Source organism: Phanerochaete carnosa (assembly GCF_000300595.1).
Source record: "Phanerochaete carnosa HHB-10118-sp unplaced genomic scaffold PHACAscaffold_6, whole genome shotgun sequence".
NCBI classification, from domain to species: domain Eukaryota; kingdom Fungi; phylum Basidiomycota; class Agaricomycetes; order Polyporales; family Phanerochaetaceae; genus Phanerochaete; species Phanerochaete carnosa.
In genome coordinates this window covers 353,089-373,364 of record NW_006767633.1, presented here as the reverse complement: position 1 = coordinate 373,364, position 20,276 = coordinate 353,089, and the positions used below count along the sequence as shown (strand labels likewise).

Sequence of the window (20,276 nt, the reverse complement as noted above, 5' to 3'; positions counted from 1 at the left end):
CGCCAACTCCGCAAACCTCATTCGCTGATAATGATGGACTAATATTCGAGACGTCTTTTGATAGCTTTCAAGCTGAACTGTCGTCGGTATCATACACTGCGGAGCGGGGCATCGACCTCCATTACCCATTTCACTACTATGAAATACAAATCAATGCTCTGACTCTCTTGTGGAGTGCATCGAGGTGAGCCTTGGAATCGACGGTGTTCACCATGGCTTGCATAACTAACGCTTTCATGGTTCCCCAGTATAGCTATCACGATAGGGTCCGTATATAGAGTGCCCGAGTCTTTATTACCTTTTTCTAATAGGTCTCGGAACTGCAGCATAACTGTTGAAGAACACAGCTCAAGCGCTCTGACCGTGCATTCACCCTCAATACTTGGATACAATGCTGTACCGTTCCGCAGCCGGACGTTTGTGGTCGGTACACCCTGGTTGTCCGGATTCGTCGTTTCAGACTCTGTTGCGGGTAAGCTCATATCAGAACATGTTGTGCTGTGAGTTAACTTGAAGACCGAAGCCGGTGATATACTTGGATGTGGAGTCTCGCGCGCCGATGATTCTATATTCTTCACCAAGAACGGCACTTTCCTTGGTAGGTCACTCCTGTCAAAGATGCATAGAGCTCGTACTTAGCGCAAGTGGAATCTGCTGCAGGTTGGCGGTGGTGTGCCAGTGGTCTCAAGGGGATACTGCGCCCTGCCATACAACTGGCTTGCTACAATGGCGTAGCACAGATCGTTCCATCGCACCTACGTATTGGTACAAATTTTGGACAGACCAGATTCATCTTCGACTTTCGCCACTTCACGGAGAACTATTTCATTCAGCGGCGAAGAAAGTTTGAGTATGATGCCTCACTGCTCCCCGATGAAATTACTGCATTGATCGCCGTCTTTGCCGCATTAGTCTCGAAGGAGTGAGTGGTTTCTTGTCTGTACTTCTTGCGTCAATTGACACTGCTTTTCAACCAGTGATGTAGCCGCCTTGAGTAGATGTGCTATGGTCTGTCGTACATGGGCGAAGATCTGCCGTCCCTTGATGTTTGAGCCCCTAAAAATCGAAAGCGTAGTCAAGCTACATCGCTTGGACGCCATATTCCGCTCTTCGAGGGCCTTGCATCTTCCGCGCGAGGTGCGCGTAAGCGGCAGGAGCGATCAACTCGGACACAACTCGGATAAGCCCCCAAGCTTCGCCCTGGTTTTATCATCTTTTGGCATCCATCTCCACCAAGCCGAGCTCATCAGCCTCTTTGAATCTCGGTACTCCAGCTCAGAAATGATTTGCGCGCCACCATGGATTGAGACCAGAATCCAAGCTCTTCTACGTCCGCTCCGAGAACTCGTTTCCCTGAATATGGACGATCTGGAATTTAAATCTTTGACGCAGTTCCTTCGCATTATCCGTGGCCTACCTCGTATCCGAGATATTAGCCTGAAGAAGATAAAGGTCTTGCTGGCTCCTCAACACTTCTTCTGGCCGCCATCGGTCACTCTGACAGAGCTGCAGACTTTCCAAGTACAAGAGTGCCAGGTACCCACATATGCAATTCTGGCATTGACCTCGCTCGGAATCCTAGGCAAGCCGAGCTCGAGCTCTTCACTCGCTGTCGCATTGCAGCATCGTCAACGAGCAAATGGGATCCCATTGCACCACGACGATGAAGATGCCATCTTGCAAATAGCTCAAGCTTTAGGACATCTGCACACGTCGTTTGACAACGATGCTAAGCCTGAGACATCGCGATACAGCCTTACTCTTAATGGTAACCAAGGACAAAAAACCACTCGGTACCTGGAAGGTGAGATTCATTGAGTAACTCCACAAGTCGCTATAAGCCTCATATATATTTCTGGCACTTGCGTAGTCGAATACAACGATATTTCAATCAGCATTGAAGTGACGGAAATACAGGGGCTACGGGAAACTGCTTGGCGTATCAAGACGGTCTATATCTCACATTTCAACTACCCTAAACCAAGGAAAGGTAGTTTCGTTTCTATGCTTACACTTCTGGACATCTCCCTCGCCGAAGTATCCCGACGAGCAAGCCCTCCACTCACATTTCAATGCAGAATATGGGGTTTCGAGATAGACTTCGCACAGACAATGCCAAGACTACATGCGGAGAGGAGAGTACATATCGGTCTGTAAGCGGAGCTATCCACGTCAATAGCCCATTGTCGCATCCCCCGGTTCCTTCCACTCCCTTCCCTGATTTCTCCCGCCTCGACAAACGTACCGCATCGATCCTCCCAAGTTCGTCTTCCAGACGTTGCTTCTACCACAACTATCTAGCTGGCTCCCTGCGCCGCCGGCCGGCGCAAGGGCGTCTCCGCCTCCTGTCCCCGAGCCCGTCCCCACTCGCCTAGCTGCACTCGTGCCCCGCAGCTCGCGCACGAGGGCCGCCAATCTACGGTGCAGGGAGACCCTTCTCGTACCGCCCCGTCCGCGTCGAGCGGCGCGACCAGCTTCTCCTCTTGCAGCTACCCGGCCCCGTCACGACGAAGGCCGCCCCACAAGGCCTCGACCCCGCGCTACCTCGCGTTGCCGAGCCTGAACGCGACGCGCATGCCGAGGACCTCCAGCGTACTCTCTGCGCGACCAGATTGGCGGCTTCCGTTTGCTCGAGCCTTGTCCCTATGGCGCGCGGTCCCGGAAGGACGCAGTGTAGCCAGTCGCTTGAAAGGAGCTCGGAGACGGTAGGGGATGAAGTAGAGGATGGGATGCCAAAGTCGTGGGGCTGGCGGGGCCGGACTCACCATATCATGCTGCGTATGATAACTGTCTACCGCATTCTGTATTAGAATATCCTGGAGGATGAGCAAGATATCAAGGTTGGCAGTCGCCGATGTACCATTGAATTGGAGGTCGAATGAATAGATACGCGTCGCGTCACAGGGGATTAGATAAAAATGGCGTATTTTATTGGGTCTTGCATGACTATACCGCGACAGGGGAACAGTAACTGAAGAACTCGAGTACGAAAGGTACGAGGAATCTGAACGCGTACCTACAAGTGTACGCTTAATGCCATCCGGGACCATGCGTCGGCGGCCGGTAGCAGAGCGTAAATATACTAGGAAGTAGTCTTCTCCCGAGAATCGAGGTGATTTGAGTGATTTGTCGCATCACTACGTGGACCTGCATGTCATGGTCAGCGAGACGTCAAACTCCCCTAGATCCCAGACGCTCCATCGAACCAAATTCAGTGGCGCGCGAGCATCTCCAGGTCGACGGGCAAGATCGATAGCAGGTGATACAAGCTGAGTAGGAGGTGCATCCGCAATTGACGTCAGGACGTATATAGCCAAGGAGGGGCAGCTGCTTGCGATATGAGCATAGATGTGCGCTGGGATTGGTGACGAGGCTGCTTACGTTGCACACAGTGGGAACGGAAGTTCCACGTCAGACTAGGGCCAGAAAGAGTCGCTGAAAAGCTTAATTAGCTCCGTGCTGACGATGATGTTGAATAGAGCACACCGACCTGGCCCTGGGATACCCCTTGCACTGAAACGAAAACCTGAGCCCCCAGCTATGAACACGCAAACAGAAGATGCACCAGCTGAATGTGTAAACTATTCGCCACCACAGCATACACCCATAGTACACGTCTGTCCAAAAGAGTCCCCTAAGCCTGTTGAGGCCGACGCGGCGGTGCTATGTCCGGTAGAGGACCAAGTGCTGTACAATATTGAGCGTAGCGGGCGGCATAAGACCCGCGAGTGCGTCGTCGCCGTACGGGGGGATGGTATTGTACTTCATGGTAAACGCTTTCAATGTAGACTGTGCAAAGAAGCTTACACGTCGTCATCGTCGTCGGCAGGTGGACATGTGACGACCAACCGCTGGACGAGCGCGAGGATGCATCGTCAGCGAGGCACACGGTGGGAAATGGCACATCGAACATCAAAAGAGGCGTGTATCGCGCACAGCGCAGAGTCCGGCATCGGTCGACGGGGTCGGGCGGTGAGCGTTGACGTTGAGTACGAGCTAGGCGTTGGATGAGCGCGAGGGCGACGGAGGTGAGCACACTCTAGGACTCCATAGAAAAGTGGTAGGGTAAGTGCTCTATGCAAAGGACGATGCACGAGGACACGAAGGTGGGGGCAACGCGCTTGGGAAAGGTCGAGGGGAGAGACATACAGGTGAGAGCTGTAACTGGCCCTGGGATGTTGCACTGGGTACCACATTTGGAAGGCATGGTCGTTTGATGCAGCGCTTGGCGTATACCGTGCGGACGTACGCACGACGCGTCTTCCACAACATCTCAGACTTGCAGGTTTCTCGCTCCACTACTTTCTCGACGCGACCTGGGCATGAACAGACTCAAGCGCAATGAGGCTCGATAGCTCCATGGCTAATGCTGCTGCAACGCTCGACTCGACACACCGCAAGGCGCTGCATCAAGTTCTCTCCAGCTCATCGACCGCAATTATGACTGCGATCTTCCACATTCCCAGCATTCCGTAGTCCTTGCGCGACATAACACCTCTCTCGTGCCACTACGCCGCCTACCCCTTGATTATACTTTTTGTTGGACATCGTCTTCTTGCGCTTGCTGCACCGGCTCCATAGTTGATCTCGATGAGACGCACGTCTGACAGGCTGAGGACCTGCGCGTTCATCCAGTACGTTGCACCCTGCCAGCAGACAGCTAATATCGTCGCTTCACGGTCAGATATTCCAAAGCAGCACATACACTTGGTTTGAGCCCCCTGTTGCTCCGCCACTGAAGTCCTTAAGACCATCATTATGCTCTCGTTCCTGCTGAGATTGCGGAATAGCCACCAAGTCGCCCAGCGTTGTCAGAGCACAGTCAAGAAGGCACTAGCTCTTCTTGTTCAGGCGGGAATGCTGCTTTTGGACGCGAGCTCTGAACAGCCAGCCGTACGACGAGGAAAGAGCCTTTTGTGGTTGGGCCGGCCAAGCACGGTTTTCTGACGGCCAACTCACCGTTTGTCATCGCGCTTCGGACAAACGTCAAATGTCTGCTCTATGTCGTTCGTTTTGCCTTACAAGCCGAGTATGACACCGGCGATGCCCTGCATCAGGCTGTCGTAGGAGCGACGTTGAGAGTTGGGTATACGAATGCAGGATGGTTCTACCCTTAGGTGCGCTGTTCAGGCTACGCATATACTGTTTCGCACGATTTCTGACCATTTAGTTCATCAGAATTGCTGTGGCTGAACCATGGTTTTGCCGCAACCCTCTTCGGCCTAGGCACTCCATCTACGAGACGCTCAGCATCGAGAACTCCAAGCAGCAAACACGAAAATTCAGCCTATCTGCCCTGTCCTATTGTGTACGATGTTTAGTGCAGGTTTTTGGGCGGTGCAGCGGCGGACGCCGCCGGGACGCGGTAACCTTGAATTGTCAACTAGCGGCGAACAATGTCTCCCGGCGTCCCAGTCAGACGAAGCTCAGGCTGCACATCGAATACGGGTGTCCGTGCCGTCTTACGGATGCCTCGGCGCTCGTCGACTTTGAACTGTGTTGATCCGGCAGTCTCACATGCACGTATGTCTCGAACCCACGACGCATTGAACGCACCACTGACAAGGCTGTGCAACTAGGCTACTGTACCTCCATGGTGTGGTCAAGCGCGCTCTGCGGAGCTGCTCCAGAAGGCCATTATACCACCCAGCCCCTTCGAATCGGACATCTCTACGCCCTATCTCGTCGCAACATGGAACACGGTCGCAGAATCTGGCGATTCGACCGTTTGACCGCGGACATGCAAGTCGCCGTCCTCTCGAAGACATTGGCATCACCGTCCATACACACCGACAAATTCTTCCCGTTGTTGGACGTGAGCACGAATGCACTGGAAGTTGTAGCGGCGAACTGGACCTTCTGAGTGCCGCGCAGATGGTTGCGATTCTAGCTGTCGCTCACTCGACTTTTGTTCGCTTTTGCTCTGCCCTCGGTCTTCTGTCGCCGCAGCTGGCAAGACTGGTCGCACGGAGGCTTCAAGTCGGTGCCAGCGACTCGTTGGGCACCGTAGTCAGTGCCTGCAGGATTAGGTGTCCGCCCCGCGCTATAAGCACAATCTGAATGCCGCCTAGGTGCTCCTCTACTCCTACGCTATCGCTATTTCAGGGTGTCCAGGACAAGAGCACGACCTCAAACCCGGCACTTACGCTCTACAGAAGCGTCCTCTTTGACCTCATTGTCGCCGGTCAGGTCCTGTACGTCGCTAGTCCAGCCAGTATCTTCACTTCTCAACTCATTGTTGTCGGATGAGCCAAGCTGGCGGTAGTCTCCCTTGTCACGAACACCAACGTTCTACTGTCTCGGCAAAGGCCGGTACCTGTACACGCCTCCTGCTCTGCTGGGGGGGACTCTCTGCTGCGGTCAAATTCAAATCAAACTGCTCGGTCCCTGCCGTAGCGTGTGTTGAGATTGATGTGTGGCCCGGGCTTGTCATTCTTTCTTCCCGAGGGTACTGGGGATCCCGCGGCATACCCCATGTTAGCGCACTGAATGAATGGCTGTGACTGTTGATACGGCTACGAAGCACGAATGAGTATCTTTCTCATTTCTTAGCACAGCTTTTGCGCGCCGGATAGCAGTATAAGTGCCGGATGTGAAGATTGCAGTGGAACTTACTCTAACTCTGGCCCCCTCCACTTGACCACATCGCAGACTAGCAGTCATGTCGACACTGGAGAGTCTCCTTCCGCATGCACGCCGATATCTCGAAGGAATGATATTAGACGAAGGCCTCCCCAGGCCGCTGTTCAGAGGACGATTACCAGAGTGCTGGGAGCGGAAAGCAACCTCGACCACGGCTTCAGTGTTCTCGTTGGTCAATGCTGACGGACTGGCAATCGACGTGGGACTGAACGTGTTCAAGTTTCAGGATGGAGAGTCGTCGGCACTATACATTACGGAGGGTGGAATTGACTCGTCCTATCCATTCTACTACTACGAAGTACGTATCACTGTGGTCATGAATCACCTGCAGAGCAATTCGAAGTGAGTCATGCAGCCCAATGACCTGTGCAATTGACATATCCGCGACTACCAAGCATATGCATTAAGACGGGGTTTGTGTCTGAATTACCTTGACCTTTGCCTCGTATTTTAACAAGTTTCGAGATTGCAGCTTAATTGCTGAAGAAGATCGATTTGAGACTGAGAACAAACACTCACCATCGCCATTTTGGTATAATGACCCATTCCTACCTGGAGCAGGCATGTCAGGTCCTTTTGAGGGTGAGCGGTTCATGTCAAGATATGTTTTACTGTCAGCTGACTCCGTGCGAATCAAAGCCGGCGATACATTTGGATGTGGGGTATCACGCGTCGATAGTTGCATATTCTACACCAGGAACGGCGTAATCCTTGGTATGTTACGCTCACAGTGATAGATGAGCATCGCCTGTGCTCAGCGTTGGTTATATCCGCTACAGGTGGCCCGCGATACGTTGATGAACTTGAAATCAAGAAGACACTACGTCCTGCTGTGCATCTTCGTTGCGACAATGGCAAACAAACCGTTCCACTTCACATGTGCATCAGTGCCAACTTTGGGCAGCATGAATTCACCCTCGACTATTGCCACTTCACGGAGAACTATTTCAGTCAGCGGCGAAGGAAATTTTGCCATGACGCCACGTCACTGCCCATGGAGATCGTTACGATGATTGCCACTTTTGCTGCGCCGGCTGCGAAGAAGTGAGTGATCTCTTTTTGCGCTGTCAAAATTAGCTGACGCTCTCTTCAACTAGCGATACCAAAATCTTGGGCAAGTATGCCATGGTCTGCAGCACCTGGGAGAAGGTCTGCCGCCCTTCGATGTATGAGCGTATCCACATCTGGAGCGTGGTCCAACTTCACCGTTTGCACACCATATTCCGCTCCCCGAGTGTCCAGCATCTTCCACGTGAGGTATGCGTAGGCGGCGAAGTCACTCGATCAGTCACAGCTCCCAGTCTGGCCTTAGTCCTTTCGTCTTTGGGTCACTGCCTCCAGCGGTCTCGATACATCGACTGGTCTAAGACCCGCGCCGGGACAAATGTTGCAGTGCACATACGAGAGGCGCCGCCACGGATCGAGGCCGCAATCTCAGCTCTCCTTCGCCCACTCCGAAACCTTGGTTCTCTGCACTTGGATAGGATCGAATTCCAGACCTTGACGCAGCTCTTTCGCATCATTCGGGGCTTACCCCGTGTCCGGGATGTCCAGCTCGAGCACGTGGAGGTTCAGAAGGCTCCGGGACGCTCTTACTGGCCGCCGTCACTTATTCTGACAGAGCTGCAGGTCCTCAGAATCATAGATTGCAGTATACCGGCACCTGCGATTCCAGCACTTGTCTCACTTGGAATCCGAGGCACACCAAGCTCCAATAGTATTTTGCAACGTCGCCGGACATTGAATGGTATCTCATTGCGCGATGACGACGAACATGCCATGCTGCAAATAGCTCAAGCTCTGGGTCATTTACACACGCTGCCGGGCGACTACGCCGGGCACGGCCGGGTGCGATGTATATTTGATCTTGGTGGTGGGGGAGAAGATCAGGTCGCTGAGTACATGTCGGGTAAGACTTCCCTACCACCCGAACGAGCTGCTATGATTCTCATCTAGATTCCGGACACTTGCACAGTTTCATGCAACCGCCTCTCAATCGGTGTTGAAGTGACACAAATGCAAGAGTCAAATATTTCGCGTATCAAGGCGGTCACCATCTCGCCCAGCCTCCGCGAGCACGCTTTCGCAAGAAAAAAGGATCAAAAGCTGACTCTCGCATTTCTGGATACTTCGCTTGCCGACATATCGAGACAAGTGAACCCTCCGCTCACATTTCAATGCCAGCTCCGGGGCTGGAAGATCAATATTTCCAACAGAATGCCGTTACTCTATGCGCAGGGGAGGGTAACAGACGTTCTAGTAGCAGATAACCGCCATGCACACTTCGATCCACTTCAATACTCGCTCACCTTCTTTCCCGATCTTTCCTACCAACATGCCTTCCACAGCGACTCCTCCGAGCTCGTCTCCTGGATGGCAACGCTTCTACCAGCCTCCCACACAAGCACCGCGCTGCCAGACGATGTCACGACGGTGTCCCCAACTCCCACAGTCTCTGCCCCAGCTCCGCATTTCGCATCCGCCTAGTCACGCTCGGGCACTCGCAACCACTACTGGCGTTCGAGAAGCATTAACCGTCTCGCGAGCTGGCCCCTGTCGTGCCACGCCGTCCGCATCGAGCAGCACGCCAGAGGCGCCAGATGCGCCATCTCGCGGCCGCCCCGCCTACCATACCTCGCTCGCACTGCCACGCCCGAGCGCGACTCACATGGCGAGGACATCGGTTGCATTCGCCACTTCGCCACGCCAGCACGCCGGCCGTTTGCACCGTTTTGAACCTTGGTCTTTGTAGCGCGCGGATCCTGGAGGCTGTGCGAATTGGAGGGGTATAGAGACGGCGAGGGATGGAAGGAGACGTGTGGCCGGAGACGCAGCTTGGCGTGGAGACCAGTGTGCGAGTAGACGCGAGAGTCAGCGTGGATGCTACGGCGTGGTCGTGGACGCAACGGGAGTCGGAACGTTGCTGCATCGTCGGCGCAGGATCGCCATTGTGAGAAAAATGTGAGGGGCAGGTCGCAAGGGATGAACGAGTTCCTGCTCACGTATTGTTTCGGATTAATGGGTGATTTCGAGGGTTCGGCTCACCGTGTTATGCTAAGCGCAACGGATTTGTTCGCGGCTCATGCGTGATAAGAGCGTCACAGGGGGTGGGGTTGTTTCTGCGCGGCGTGGTCTCGGCGCACCACTCGATTGGACGCTGGATGGTCAGATGCGTGTCGATTACGAGGGGAAAGAGTTGTTATTCATTCGGTCTGGCATCATAATCATACACTAGGGCAACAGTAAATGAAGACATCGAGCACGAAGGGGACGAAATGCTCGACATGCGAACAAACGCGGGTGTATCGTCAGCGAGGTCGATGCAGGAAAATAGCGACGTTGCAACATCAGTCACGTGATCGTACCAAGTGCCGCATTTGGGAGGCGCACTCATCTTTCCTCATGCGGGACTCGGATGCTCGGCGTTTTCCGAAGCTCATCCCAGGTGCACCGGCCGCGATTTCGCCCTCGTCCCCGGAATGCAGTCTCCAGAGCGCTGTTGCGAAGACAGTTATGCGGTTGCTGTTGGAAACTGGACCCGTTCTGACAAGTTCAACATCCTCTAAGCAAGCACACGGCTAGAAATCAAACGTGTATCGTCTAGCCAGACGAGATAGGTACGGCGGCAGACGCGTGAAGATCTGGAGCAAGGCAGAAGCCGCAGGTCAGTGCAGCCATGGATGCACAGGGGGCTAGCGGAAGCGAACTTGAGCAGAAGAACGAGTAATAGGGCGGCAGGAGAGTAATCTTCCTAGTGGGTATCGTGAATTGTGCGTCTCGCGTCGTCATTACATGACCATAATTGACCATATTAACCAGCCACCTATGTAAGATGTAGTATCAGACCATTTGCAACTGGTCCACAGCCATTCAGTCTGTAAAATCCCACGTCATTCGCGCCGTCTCACTTGCACGCCTGGTCTGGATGCAAGTGCAACTGCCGACGCGGAACTCTGGCGACCTTGCTATCTCGATCTTCTCCCTGTTCGTCTTTCCGTGCAATTACTGGCTCGAGCGTGCAAGTAGGAAAAGATCAGTAAGTGTCCGTTCTGCTCAGTTTATTTGTTAAACCACCGTCCACGCATTCGACACCGCCACCCTCTCTAACTCGTCTATCTCCATTCTTGCACGTAAATCGCATCCTGGGATGTTCATCGCCCTGGCGGACTGACGTTTCCAGCGTATACCCGCACCCACACGCACGACATGACAGGCCATTTTCCCTTAAATTTAATACTCCGTTTTCCCCCCATTCCCCCGTCCTATCCATTATTTGGACCTCTAGCCTTAGATTGTGACAGTTCCACGTTCATCTCGACTCTTTCCTTCAGCATGACGACCACAATGTTAACTTTGAAGTTTAATGCTAGTTTCTAGACCTTCAAGGTGACTGCGTACCTCACCTTGACTTCCTTACCCAGGCCCCGCGGTGCTGCGTTCCTCGACCAGGCGACGGTCGACAGACACCAGTTCTCTGCCAACACGTTCTGGCACATCGCCTTCAGTATCGCCTTCGTACAGATGGTGCGCAATATTGGCAGCGTACAGTGGCTCGTTAAGAGCTTTGCTCGTGTCTTTAAGGCTCGGATGCCGAGGCCGTTGCTACTCCCGCGTCGCCCTTCACCGAACGGAGCGATTTTATGTGTTCTGTCAAGCTGTATGGCGGCTTCATGACTGCGTCCGAACCCCATCTCACGATAGCCTCTGGTTTCTCGCCGATTGTTAGCAAGGTGCCGTCTGCGTACGCCAACCCCGGCATCCCGCACCTGATGGCGGCCTCGGTGGGGCTTATACTCCACAAACATTTGGGTCAGCAAGATGCACATGCTCTAGCAAGCGGTATCTGAGATGTGCCGCCGGAGACTGTGGCGACCAAAGCAAGAGCAGGCCTGTAAATGCGTTTGCAGGCATTCGGCCAAGGTACCCTCTCGGGTCTTATTGTTGCTAGCCTGATCTTGTACGTCGTCCGCCTGCTATCGACTGTCCATTTCTGATCTACTTACCACCAAGACGAACGCGCTGATCTTGTCATATATCGTCCATCGTGATAACCAACGGCCAGCTGACGTAGAGCCTTCAAGATGCTCGTGCTCGCGACCACCTCGTGCTGGGCCATGTCCCCGGCCGCCTTCCTAGCCGTACCCCGGCACAAGACCCCAACGGCGGCAGAGCTGCTCACCGCGAGCTTCGTCGCAGACGTGGGCTGCAGGGTATCATGGCCAACCAGGACTCCTTGACCGACCTGCCCGACTGCGACTACGCGAACATGTTATATGCGCCTTGCTGGTTTGCGAACCGGGATTCGCTTGCCATTCGAGTCGGTACCTTAAACGTGCTCGCGCCGAGCCGTGCGCGTATTCTCGCATCATGGGTTTGTGTAATCCTTGCCTTCTCTCGCTATTCTCAACGGGCACTTTCTTGTTATACCCGGCAACAGCAGCGATGTATGCTCCTGCTGAGCCTGTATCACAGCACTATGTGTGCATGAGCTAACGGCGCTGGTTTGCTGCATGTCGTACTCTGTTTGTTTGCTGCACAAGTAATGCGATTGACGTGGATTCAGGTGAGTATCATGTTGTGTGTGGCGTGTTTCTTTAATCATAACAAGTAGTCTGCAGCCGACTGGCTAATTAGGTGAACTATGATCTCGGACAGCTCATAATCCACGGAACTCTGTAGTTCAAAGCTCAACGTTCATGCATCATGATGTATGATGTCTCGTCCAATCGGTCTGTTTCAAGTGCAATGTGCCACCTTATCCCAGCCTACCACATTTGTAGCTTCGAGTTTCTGTGTATCGTGAGACCGATGTCTTATGGTGCACCGTTTGTCCATTGCATTGGGCGGATACCATGTATGGGGGCAAGGCGCATGGGCTGTTCAGGTTAGGTTCCCACGCGCATTGACGATGCCAATGGAACGCATGCTTGCTCGAGGTGTTGCGGCGCCAGGCTGACTCGAATGTCGACTGTACGTGCTTGATCGCTCGCTGCCTCGCGATTAACACCGGATTCTCCGTCCGAGGTGGGGCAGCAAGAAGAGTCCCACGCCATTGCCGGACGATGACTGTTTACTGTAGCCGAACTTAATCAGATTGCACAGGTCTTGACATGAGCTGTGCGGAAATCTGTGTGTGCTTCCTTCTTTCTGAGCATACTGAAAACCTCACAGAACCGTTCATAGGGTTGATACTAGTACCAAGGGACGGGTCATGACGACGCTGTATTGCGAAAAGGGCACAAATTATGAATGGCGACCCCACGGCATGTTACGTGCCAGTGCGCGGGACGGCTGTGGCTGTGAGTGTCTTCATTTGCGACAATATATAAGGTGTGGGCTGGGCTTACGACTACGGTGAAAGCTTTCCCCCAGCAAAGGCCCCTTCCAAGCTCCCGCCCGACCGTATTGCAGTCATGCCATCGCTCGTGCATCTCACACGGAACCTTCCATATGCATATAAATACCTGAAGGGGATCAAATTGGATCATAAACTTCCCGAGCCGCTGCTCAACCGCGATAAATTACCTCAGTGCTTGGACTGGATATCATATCTCGATGGGGCTCCGGCTCTGCGAGCCTCGTTCATCGGTCTTGGCAAATTGACTATCGACGCGTCATTTGATAGCTTTCAAGGTGGAGAGCTGTCGGTGTTATACATGGCAAATTGCGGTATCGACCTCCCCTACCCGGTTTACTACTACGAAGTATATATCGAAGCTCTGGATCTCTTGTGGAGTGATTCGAGGTGGGCCGTGGAATTGTATTGTATTCATCGTGACCTGCACGACTGACACTTACACGGTTTCCCAGCATGTCCATCACGATAGGGTCTGTATAGAAACCATTTAGGCCCTTGTCATCTATCTTAACAAGGCTTGGGACTGCAGCATGATTGTTGAGAAGCACAAATCAAGCGCTATGACTGAACATTCGCCGCCAACACCTAAGCACAGTGGTCTCCCGTACTACAGCGGGGAATTTGTGGCTGGCGAACCCTTCCCAATCCTACCTGGAGCAGATGTCCTGGGCCCTGTCGCGGGTAAGCTCATGTCAAGATGTACAGTACTGCGAACTAAATCTAGAAAACTGAAGCCGGTGATACACTTGGATGTGGAGTCTCGCGCGTCGATGGCTCCATATTCTCCACGAAGAACGGCACTTTCCTTGGTATGCTATTCTTGTCGAAGACGCACAGAGATCGTACTTATTGCTAGTCGAATTCGTTACAGGTCGGTGGCGAGGTGTTGGTGTTCTCAAGAAGACACTACGCCCTGCCATACATGTTATTTGCCGCAATGGCATAGTACAAGTCGTCCCACCTTACCTGCGTGCTTATGCCAATTTTGGGCAAGCCAGATTCATCTTCGACATTCACCACTTTACGGAAAACCACTTTAGTCAGCAGCAAAGAAGGTTTGAGTGCGATGCCCCACTGCTACCTGAAGAAATTACTACAATGATCGCCGTCTTTGTCGCATTAGCCACAAGAGAGTGAGTGATCGGTTTCTTTTCTGGGTTCCTTTTGTCAATTAATACTACTCCTCGACTAGTGATGTCGCCACCCTAAGCAGATGTGCCATGGTATGTCGCACATGGGCAAAGATCTGCCGTCCTTTGATGTTTGAACGTCTCAGCATCAATGGTGTAGCCCAGCTGCATCGCTTGCACGCTATATTTGGCTTTCCTAATGCCTTGTATTTTCCGCGTGAGGTGCGTATAAGCGGGAAGACCCGTCAACCCGAATATGTCGAAGCTCCTGCCCCAAGTTTCGCCCCTAGTCCTTTCATCTCTTGGACGCCATCTCCGCCAAGCCGAACTCATCAGCTTCCCAGAATCTGTGTACGGCGAATCAAAAATCGTGTGTGCACCACCATGGATCGAATCTAGAATTCCAGCTCTTCTACGTCCGCTCCGCAAACTCGTTTCCCTGACTATGATCTATGTGCAGTTCAAATCTTTGACACAGCTCCTTAACATTATTCGTAGCCTACCTCAGATCCGAGATCTCCACCTCAAGCGAGTGGAGATCCTGCAGGCCCCTCGACACTTCTTCTGGCCACCATCGGTCGTTCTGACAGAGCTGCAGATATTCCGATTAGAAGAGTGCCGGGTACCCACACATGTAATTCCGGCATTAATCTCGCTCGGAATCCAAGGCAAGCCAAGCTTCATCTCTTCGCCCGCTACCCCCTCGCGACACCTTCGACAATTGAACGGAATCTTATTGCACTACGACGATGAGGACGCCATCTTGCAAATAGCTTACGCTCTAGAATATCTGCCCACATTTTTTGGTGATAATACGAGGCCAACGCTATGGAACCTGACTCTTGATGGCAAGCAGGAGGAATCAGTCACCCAGTACCTGAAAGGTATGGTCCATCGAGTACCTCCACAATCGCTGTGACCCTCATACATTTCTGGCACTTGCGCAGCTGAGTACGGCAATGCTCGGATTGAAGTCGAAGTGAAGAGACTACAGGGGTCAAGGGAGATCACTTGGCGTATCGAGACAGTCAATATTTCGCTGATATTCAAGTTCGAGCGAGCGGAACTAGATCTAGCTCGCATGCTTACATTTATGGACACCTCCCTCGCTGAGATATCCAGAAGAGCAAGCCCTCCGCTCACATTCCAATGCAAGATACAATATTGTGAGATAGACATTGCAAGCATAATGCCACGACTCTATGCGGAGGGAAGAGTGCACATCATACCGAAACTTGAAGCGGAGGATTGACCGTCATCCACGTCATCAGCTAATCCTCACACTCTTCGGTCCCTTCTATCCCCTTCGGTCCCTTCCACCCACTTCCCTAATTTCTCCCACTTCTGTGACCGTACCACATCGGTCCTCCCAGTTCACCTTCTGGACGCTGCGTATACCGTGCCTCTCGAGCGAGCCCCGTCTCCACATGCCGCGCCCGCCTAGCCTCACAGCTCGGAAACGAAGGCCGCCGGTCTATGGCGCAAACTAGCTCCTCCCGTGCCGCGCTGTCCGCATCGAGCGGCACGACCAGCTCCTCTTCTTGCAGCTACCCGGTGCCGGCGCTGTCCTGGCAAAGGCCGCCCCATAAGGTCTCAACCTTACGTCGCCGGGCTTGGGCCACGGTGTACTTCTTTCTCCGTGCGGCCAGGTTGGCTACTTCTTTCGCCCGAGCTGCGCCCTTCGAGCGCGGTCTCGGAAAAACGCGGTTCAATAAATCGCTTGAGAGGATTTCGGAGACGGTAGGGGACGAAGCAGGAGATGAGATGAGAGGCCGAAGGTACAAGCTGGCGGGGATCGATGCGGAGATAGACGCGAGGGTAGGCGTGGAGGTCGCAGCGTGACGGGAGATGCGACGGGAGTTGGGATGATTTCGTGTCTTCGGCGCAGGATCGCCGTCGAGTGGGATGAACATGGAGAGCCGCGAGGGTGATTACGTTCCTGATTATGTGTTATTTTACATGAATAGATGATACCAAGGGCCTAACTCCCCAAGCCATGCTGAATGCTGCGCGACTACACCGCACTGGGGAACAATAAGTGAGGTGCTCAAGTGAGAAAAATACGAGACATTCAAAGCGTGAGCATGATAATGCATGCCTAAAGCTGACATCTTGGACTAAGCGTTAGCGGCTAGCAGAAGCGTGTATATGGGGAACGATTTTCTTTTGGGGACTGGGTGACGTAGAAGTGCATGCTTTGTTGTACCACTACGTTGACCTGTACGACACAGTCAGCGGCGGGTGTCGGCGGATGCAAAACTATCCTACGTCTCAGACGACTTGTCGAGCCATATTCGGTGATGTGGAAGTAGTTCTAGGCCGACAAGATCGATGGTAGACAACACAAGGAGCGCTGGGGTTGTATCCGGCAGGGCCGCATGCAGTGGAAATGCAAGTTCCGCGCCGGACGAGGGAGCCACTAAGGGCAACATCGTTAGCATGTTCAAATTTGCAGGAAGTAGCACACTGAACATTGAGGAAGGCGTATGTTGCGCACAGAGCAGTACCTGACCAATGTCCAGCGTCTGTCTACGGGGGTGCACTGTAAGTAGGAGAGGGCGAGAGATACAGGAGGAGACGTGATGCTGAAGGCGCGAGTTGCCGCCTCATTCGACACAGGAGAAGGGTGCAAGGGTGAGGGTCGCAGCGTGGTGGGTAGATGCGACGGGAGTTGGAACGATACCGTGGCTTCGGCACAGGGCCGCTTTCAGATGCGATGAATAGGGAAGGCTACAAGGGATGGACGTATTCCTACTTATTGATTAGCTTGGTGTGAAAGACGACATAAAAAGTTTGACTTGCCATAGCATGCTGAGCTGAGTTCGAGCGCTGCATTATCCCCCGCAGTTCATAGTTAGAGCATCCCGGAGGAGAATGAGAAACATACCGTGAATTTTGACATAGACTTGAATTGCAAGCCGGAAAGTCAGACACGTGTTGGCTTCAAAAACTGGACTAAATTTATGTATTTGTCTTTGCGGGTAGTGATGTGCGGGCCGGGCCTCAAAGCCTCCAAGCCCGCCAAGCCCGGCCCAAAAAGCCTGGCCCGAGTCAAGCCTGGCAGCGGGCTCAAGGCCGGGCTCGGAGCGTAGTCAAGCCCAAGCCCGGCCCGGAAGCCCAGGCTTGGGTGTGCTGGCTCCGTTACCGTTCCCTGAGTTCAGAATGAGGAGAGAGCGACCTAATATGCACATAGAAGACAAAATGTAGATATTCTAGATGTAACGGCTCCCGCCGAGCACGATTGTGCGTCACCATCTGGTGCCTGCCGTAGGCGCACGCTCGTGGACTTCGCTGCGACTCGACTTGTTCCGCAGATGTAGATCTTCTGGAGGTTATAATTTAGTGAGTACATGCAGTATTAATCTACTACACCCAAATACATTCCCTTTTGATAGCACCGGAACACTCGTTGTATTGTGAGCAAGCCCGGGCTTAAGCCCAAGGCTTGGGCCGGGCTCGGGCTCGGCTCGGGCTCAGGGCTCGGTTCGACGTCGCCACAAGCCCAAGCCCGGGCTTTGAGCCCAAGCTGGGCCCGCACATCACTATGTGTAGTTCGTCAAATGCACACTTTCGTGCACTTTCGTGCACGAAGGTGCACAAACGTGAGCTTTCGTGCACGTTAGCGCACGTTAGTGACCAAACGCGCATCATCGTGCACGAATACGCACGAAAGTGCACGAATATGCACGAAAGTGCACGAATACGCATGCATAACCTTAGACGCACATCAAAAACAAAAATTTGCGGCCGGTGTGAATGTGAGAATTTGTTTTTGTCCAATAACACCCTTGATACGCGGGTCTGACACCATCAGCAATGCCCACAATTGGCTCAGGAGCTCCTCTGTGGAATCGCGCACTATATGTGTATGTGCCCCGCTGGTAGGTTGCGGTTCATGCAGCCGCCTGGCACCAGTGCGTCTTCCATTGCCTGTGTTGTCATTCGACAGCGAAATTTGATTACTTGCTAGAAATGCCAGCTTTGAGAGCACACGATTAAATGAAGCTTTGAAGGCCCATCCTTGCCACTAAGCTGAAGATGCTCTCTGGTAGCGAGTATCTTGACTCTCCAGGATCAACATGAAGCGTTCGTTCCTCATGCAACGTAACAATGACATTGCCCGCGACAAACCATCAACCTCTACTAAGCCTTGGGTCGGCAACCAGGAGCAAGCGGCCCCTCCTCCCTAGATATAAGCACTTTAACGAGGGCTTCAGACAAAAGCTTGATGCCTCTTATATATGCCCGCCAGTTCTCGCGCTCGTCAGTCTGAATGTCGCTCTTATAACAGGAAGTCCAGTCCAAGAAGGCTGCTCAGACGTAGGTGCGTTTCCTGGGGCTCTCTCGACACATTTCGCTGACAAATCAGTCAGGTTGGTCTAGTAGTATCAGCCCGTACACCCCTCTACGTTGTGGCGGAAGAGGACCATACCGCCCGTAGCCAGCTTACTTGGCTGGTTGATCAGGCATGAGTTTGTCTTACATGTCTTCACGCCCTCATATCAAACATTCTATTTGCATCGCACGCAAGTCTTTCACTTCCTGTGGCTCGTGCAATATTGTCCCGCAAATAGTGATGTGCGGGCCCGGCTTGAGCTCAAAGCCCGGGCTTGGGCTTGTGGCAATGCCAAGCCGAGCCCTGAGCCTGAGCCGAGCCTGAGCCCGGCCCAAGCCGTGGGCTTAAGCCCGGGCTTGCCAAGCTTAGGACAAGTATTTATATGCTACGAAAGTGAGCATATTTGTATGTGATAGGCTGCTACTGCATGTACCCACCGTACTGCAGCCTCCAGAGGGCATGCAATCGTGCTACAAGCCATGTTAGGACAAGGTTCGCGAAGGGGCGCCTACGGCGAATGCCAGGTGGTGGCGCACAATCGCGCCTAGCCACACTAGCAGGGACCGCCCAGTCTGGAAAGTCAACATTTTGTCTCATATATGTATATAAAGTCGTTCTTACCATGTTTTGAATCCAGGGAACAGCAACACATTTGGTGCAACCCAAGCCTGGGCTTTCGGGCCCAGGCTTGGGCTTGACTACGCTCCGAGCCTGGCCTTGAGCCCGCTGCCAGACTTGGCTTGGGTCAGGCTTTTTGGGCCGGGCTTGGCGGGCTCGCGGGCTTTGAGGCCCGACCTGCACATCACTATGCACTGCAGCCAGTTTCTAGAGCAACTTTTGCACACATAATGCAGGTTTGGATGTAAGATCTGTACCACAAACTATTCGGCTCTCTGGCAGCTATATTTGGAGTCTGACTTGCTCAAGAAAATTTTTGAGACCCTTTCAGGTATTTTACATGGAAGCAATCGTGCTCTGGAAATTTGAGGAGTGGAGGTGTTACATATTCTCCCAGAAGTCCATGTGCATTCCCTGCCACTCAGATGGCCATGATATGACTTGGAATAGCATAGGATGGAGTTGCCATCCAATACAGCTCATTGGAAAGCATGTATTTGGTTGAGAGAAGGCAATTACCTGTGGAACTGACAAACCAGAGAGCACCAGTCAAGTATATTGCATCCTGGCATTGTAAATCCCCACAATTATATTTCAAACCTTTGCCAATCTCTTGTATATTATCCTAAAAAGTAACATAGTTCCCTAAGTTGTGCTCAACTCTGTGTAGAAGAATGTTCTGGAGCACACTTTAGAGGGAACATGCAAGCAGTCCACCAAGGAAGGTGTGTATGCTTTGCCTTCTTTCTCCTGAGGTCCTGATCACAACTCTGCTAAACAATTGCAAGGTTGTTTGACTCACTGAGTGGAAAAGAGGGACCTTCAGTCTCTAGCCAAGAGTCAGTAGTGAAAGGCAATGTGAGAGGAAGAATACTGCCAAGATCCATTATTAGCTGGAAAGCTCTGAGGAGCACCCCCTTATGAATAGCCCTGATTACTAGGAGCAAGGGGTGAAGCATCCTACAAAAAATTTGGGCACATAGGCCATGGTATTTTGGCAGAGCGTGGCCAAACTTCCATCAAAAGTGCCAGCTTGAGTGTGAGTTGAGATGTCATCCTTTCATAACATTCTTGAAATCTGCTTAAAGCTTTCAAATTTTTATATTTAGCATTCTTATGTATGATATATCTCGCACAAATATTTCTGGCATTTAAAACTCAGGGGTCGCGGAGAACGAGAGTGTCGAGTGGG

At 52.7% G+C, this 20,276-nt stretch overlaps 5 protein-coding genes across 5 annotated transcripts; all 5 read left to right on the top strand.

Moving 5' to 3' along the window:
- Positions 1–966: 966 nt before the first annotated feature.
- On the top strand, positions 967–1,818 carry PHACADRAFT_257463 (uncharacterized protein; the record flags this gene model as incomplete). The annotated part of the gene is made up of 1 exon (XM_007396596.1): positions 967–1,818. The coding sequence occupies exon 1, from the start codon at positions 1,045–1,047 to the stop codon at positions 1,816–1,818; it is 774 nt and encodes a 257-aa protein (XP_007396658.1). The 5' UTR covers positions 967–1,044.
- A 4,788-nt stretch (positions 1,819–6,606) lies between these two features.
- Positions 6,607–7,091, top strand: PHACADRAFT_257459 (uncharacterized protein). Its single transcript, XM_007396595.1, has one exon. The coding sequence runs from the start codon at positions 6,662–6,664 to the stop codon at positions 6,986–6,988; it is 327 nt and encodes a 108-aa protein (XP_007396657.1). The 5' UTR covers positions 6,607–6,661; the 3' UTR covers positions 6,989–7,091.
- Positions 7,092–7,481: 390 nt separating this feature from the next.
- On the top strand, positions 7,482–9,842 carry PHACADRAFT_257457 (uncharacterized protein). Its single transcript, XM_007396594.1, has 3 exons — positions 7,482–7,686; positions 7,740–8,551; positions 8,618–9,842. Exons 1-3 carry the CDS (start codon positions 7,520–7,522, stop codon positions 9,127–9,129), a joined length of 1,491 nt encoding a protein of 496 aa, XP_007396656.1. The 5' UTR covers positions 7,482–7,519; the 3' UTR covers positions 9,130–9,842.
- A 1,174-nt stretch (positions 9,843–11,016) lies between these two features.
- PHACADRAFT_257455 (uncharacterized protein) lies at positions 11,017–11,601 on the top strand. Its single transcript, XM_007396593.1, has one exon. The coding sequence runs from the start codon at positions 11,313–11,315 to the stop codon at positions 11,487–11,489; it is 177 nt and encodes a 58-aa protein (XP_007396655.1). The 5' UTR covers positions 11,017–11,312; the 3' UTR covers positions 11,490–11,601.
- A 2,652-nt stretch (positions 11,602–14,253) lies between these two features.
- On the top strand, positions 14,254–15,030 carry PHACADRAFT_257451 (uncharacterized protein; the record flags this gene model as incomplete). The annotated part of the gene is made up of 1 exon (XM_007396592.1): positions 14,254–15,030. A coding segment is annotated over exon 1 (497 nt), but the record flags the coding sequence as incomplete, so codon positions are not given.
- Between the last annotated feature and the right edge of the window lie 5,246 nt (positions 15,031–20,276).

Coding starts and splice junctions, on each gene's coding strand:
- PHACADRAFT_257459 (XM_007396595.1), top strand. CDS start 6,662: ATGTCGACACTGGAGAGTCTCCTTCCGCATGCACGCCGATATCTCGAA.
- PHACADRAFT_257455 (XM_007396593.1), top strand. CDS start 11,313: ATGACTGCGTCCGAACCCCATCTCACGATAGCCTCTGGTTTCTCGCCG.
- PHACADRAFT_257457 (XM_007396594.1), top strand. CDS start 7,520: ATGTGCATCAGTGCCAACTTTGGGCAGCATGAATTCACCCTCGACTAT. Junction 7,687..7,739: donor GCTGCGCCGGCTGCGAAGAA/GTGAGTGATCTC, acceptor CTCTTCAACTAG/CGATACCAAAATCTTGGGCA. Junction 8,552..8,617: donor GGTCGCTGAGTACATGTCGG/GTAAGACTTCCC, acceptor ACACTTGCACAG/TTTCATGCAACCGCCTCTCA.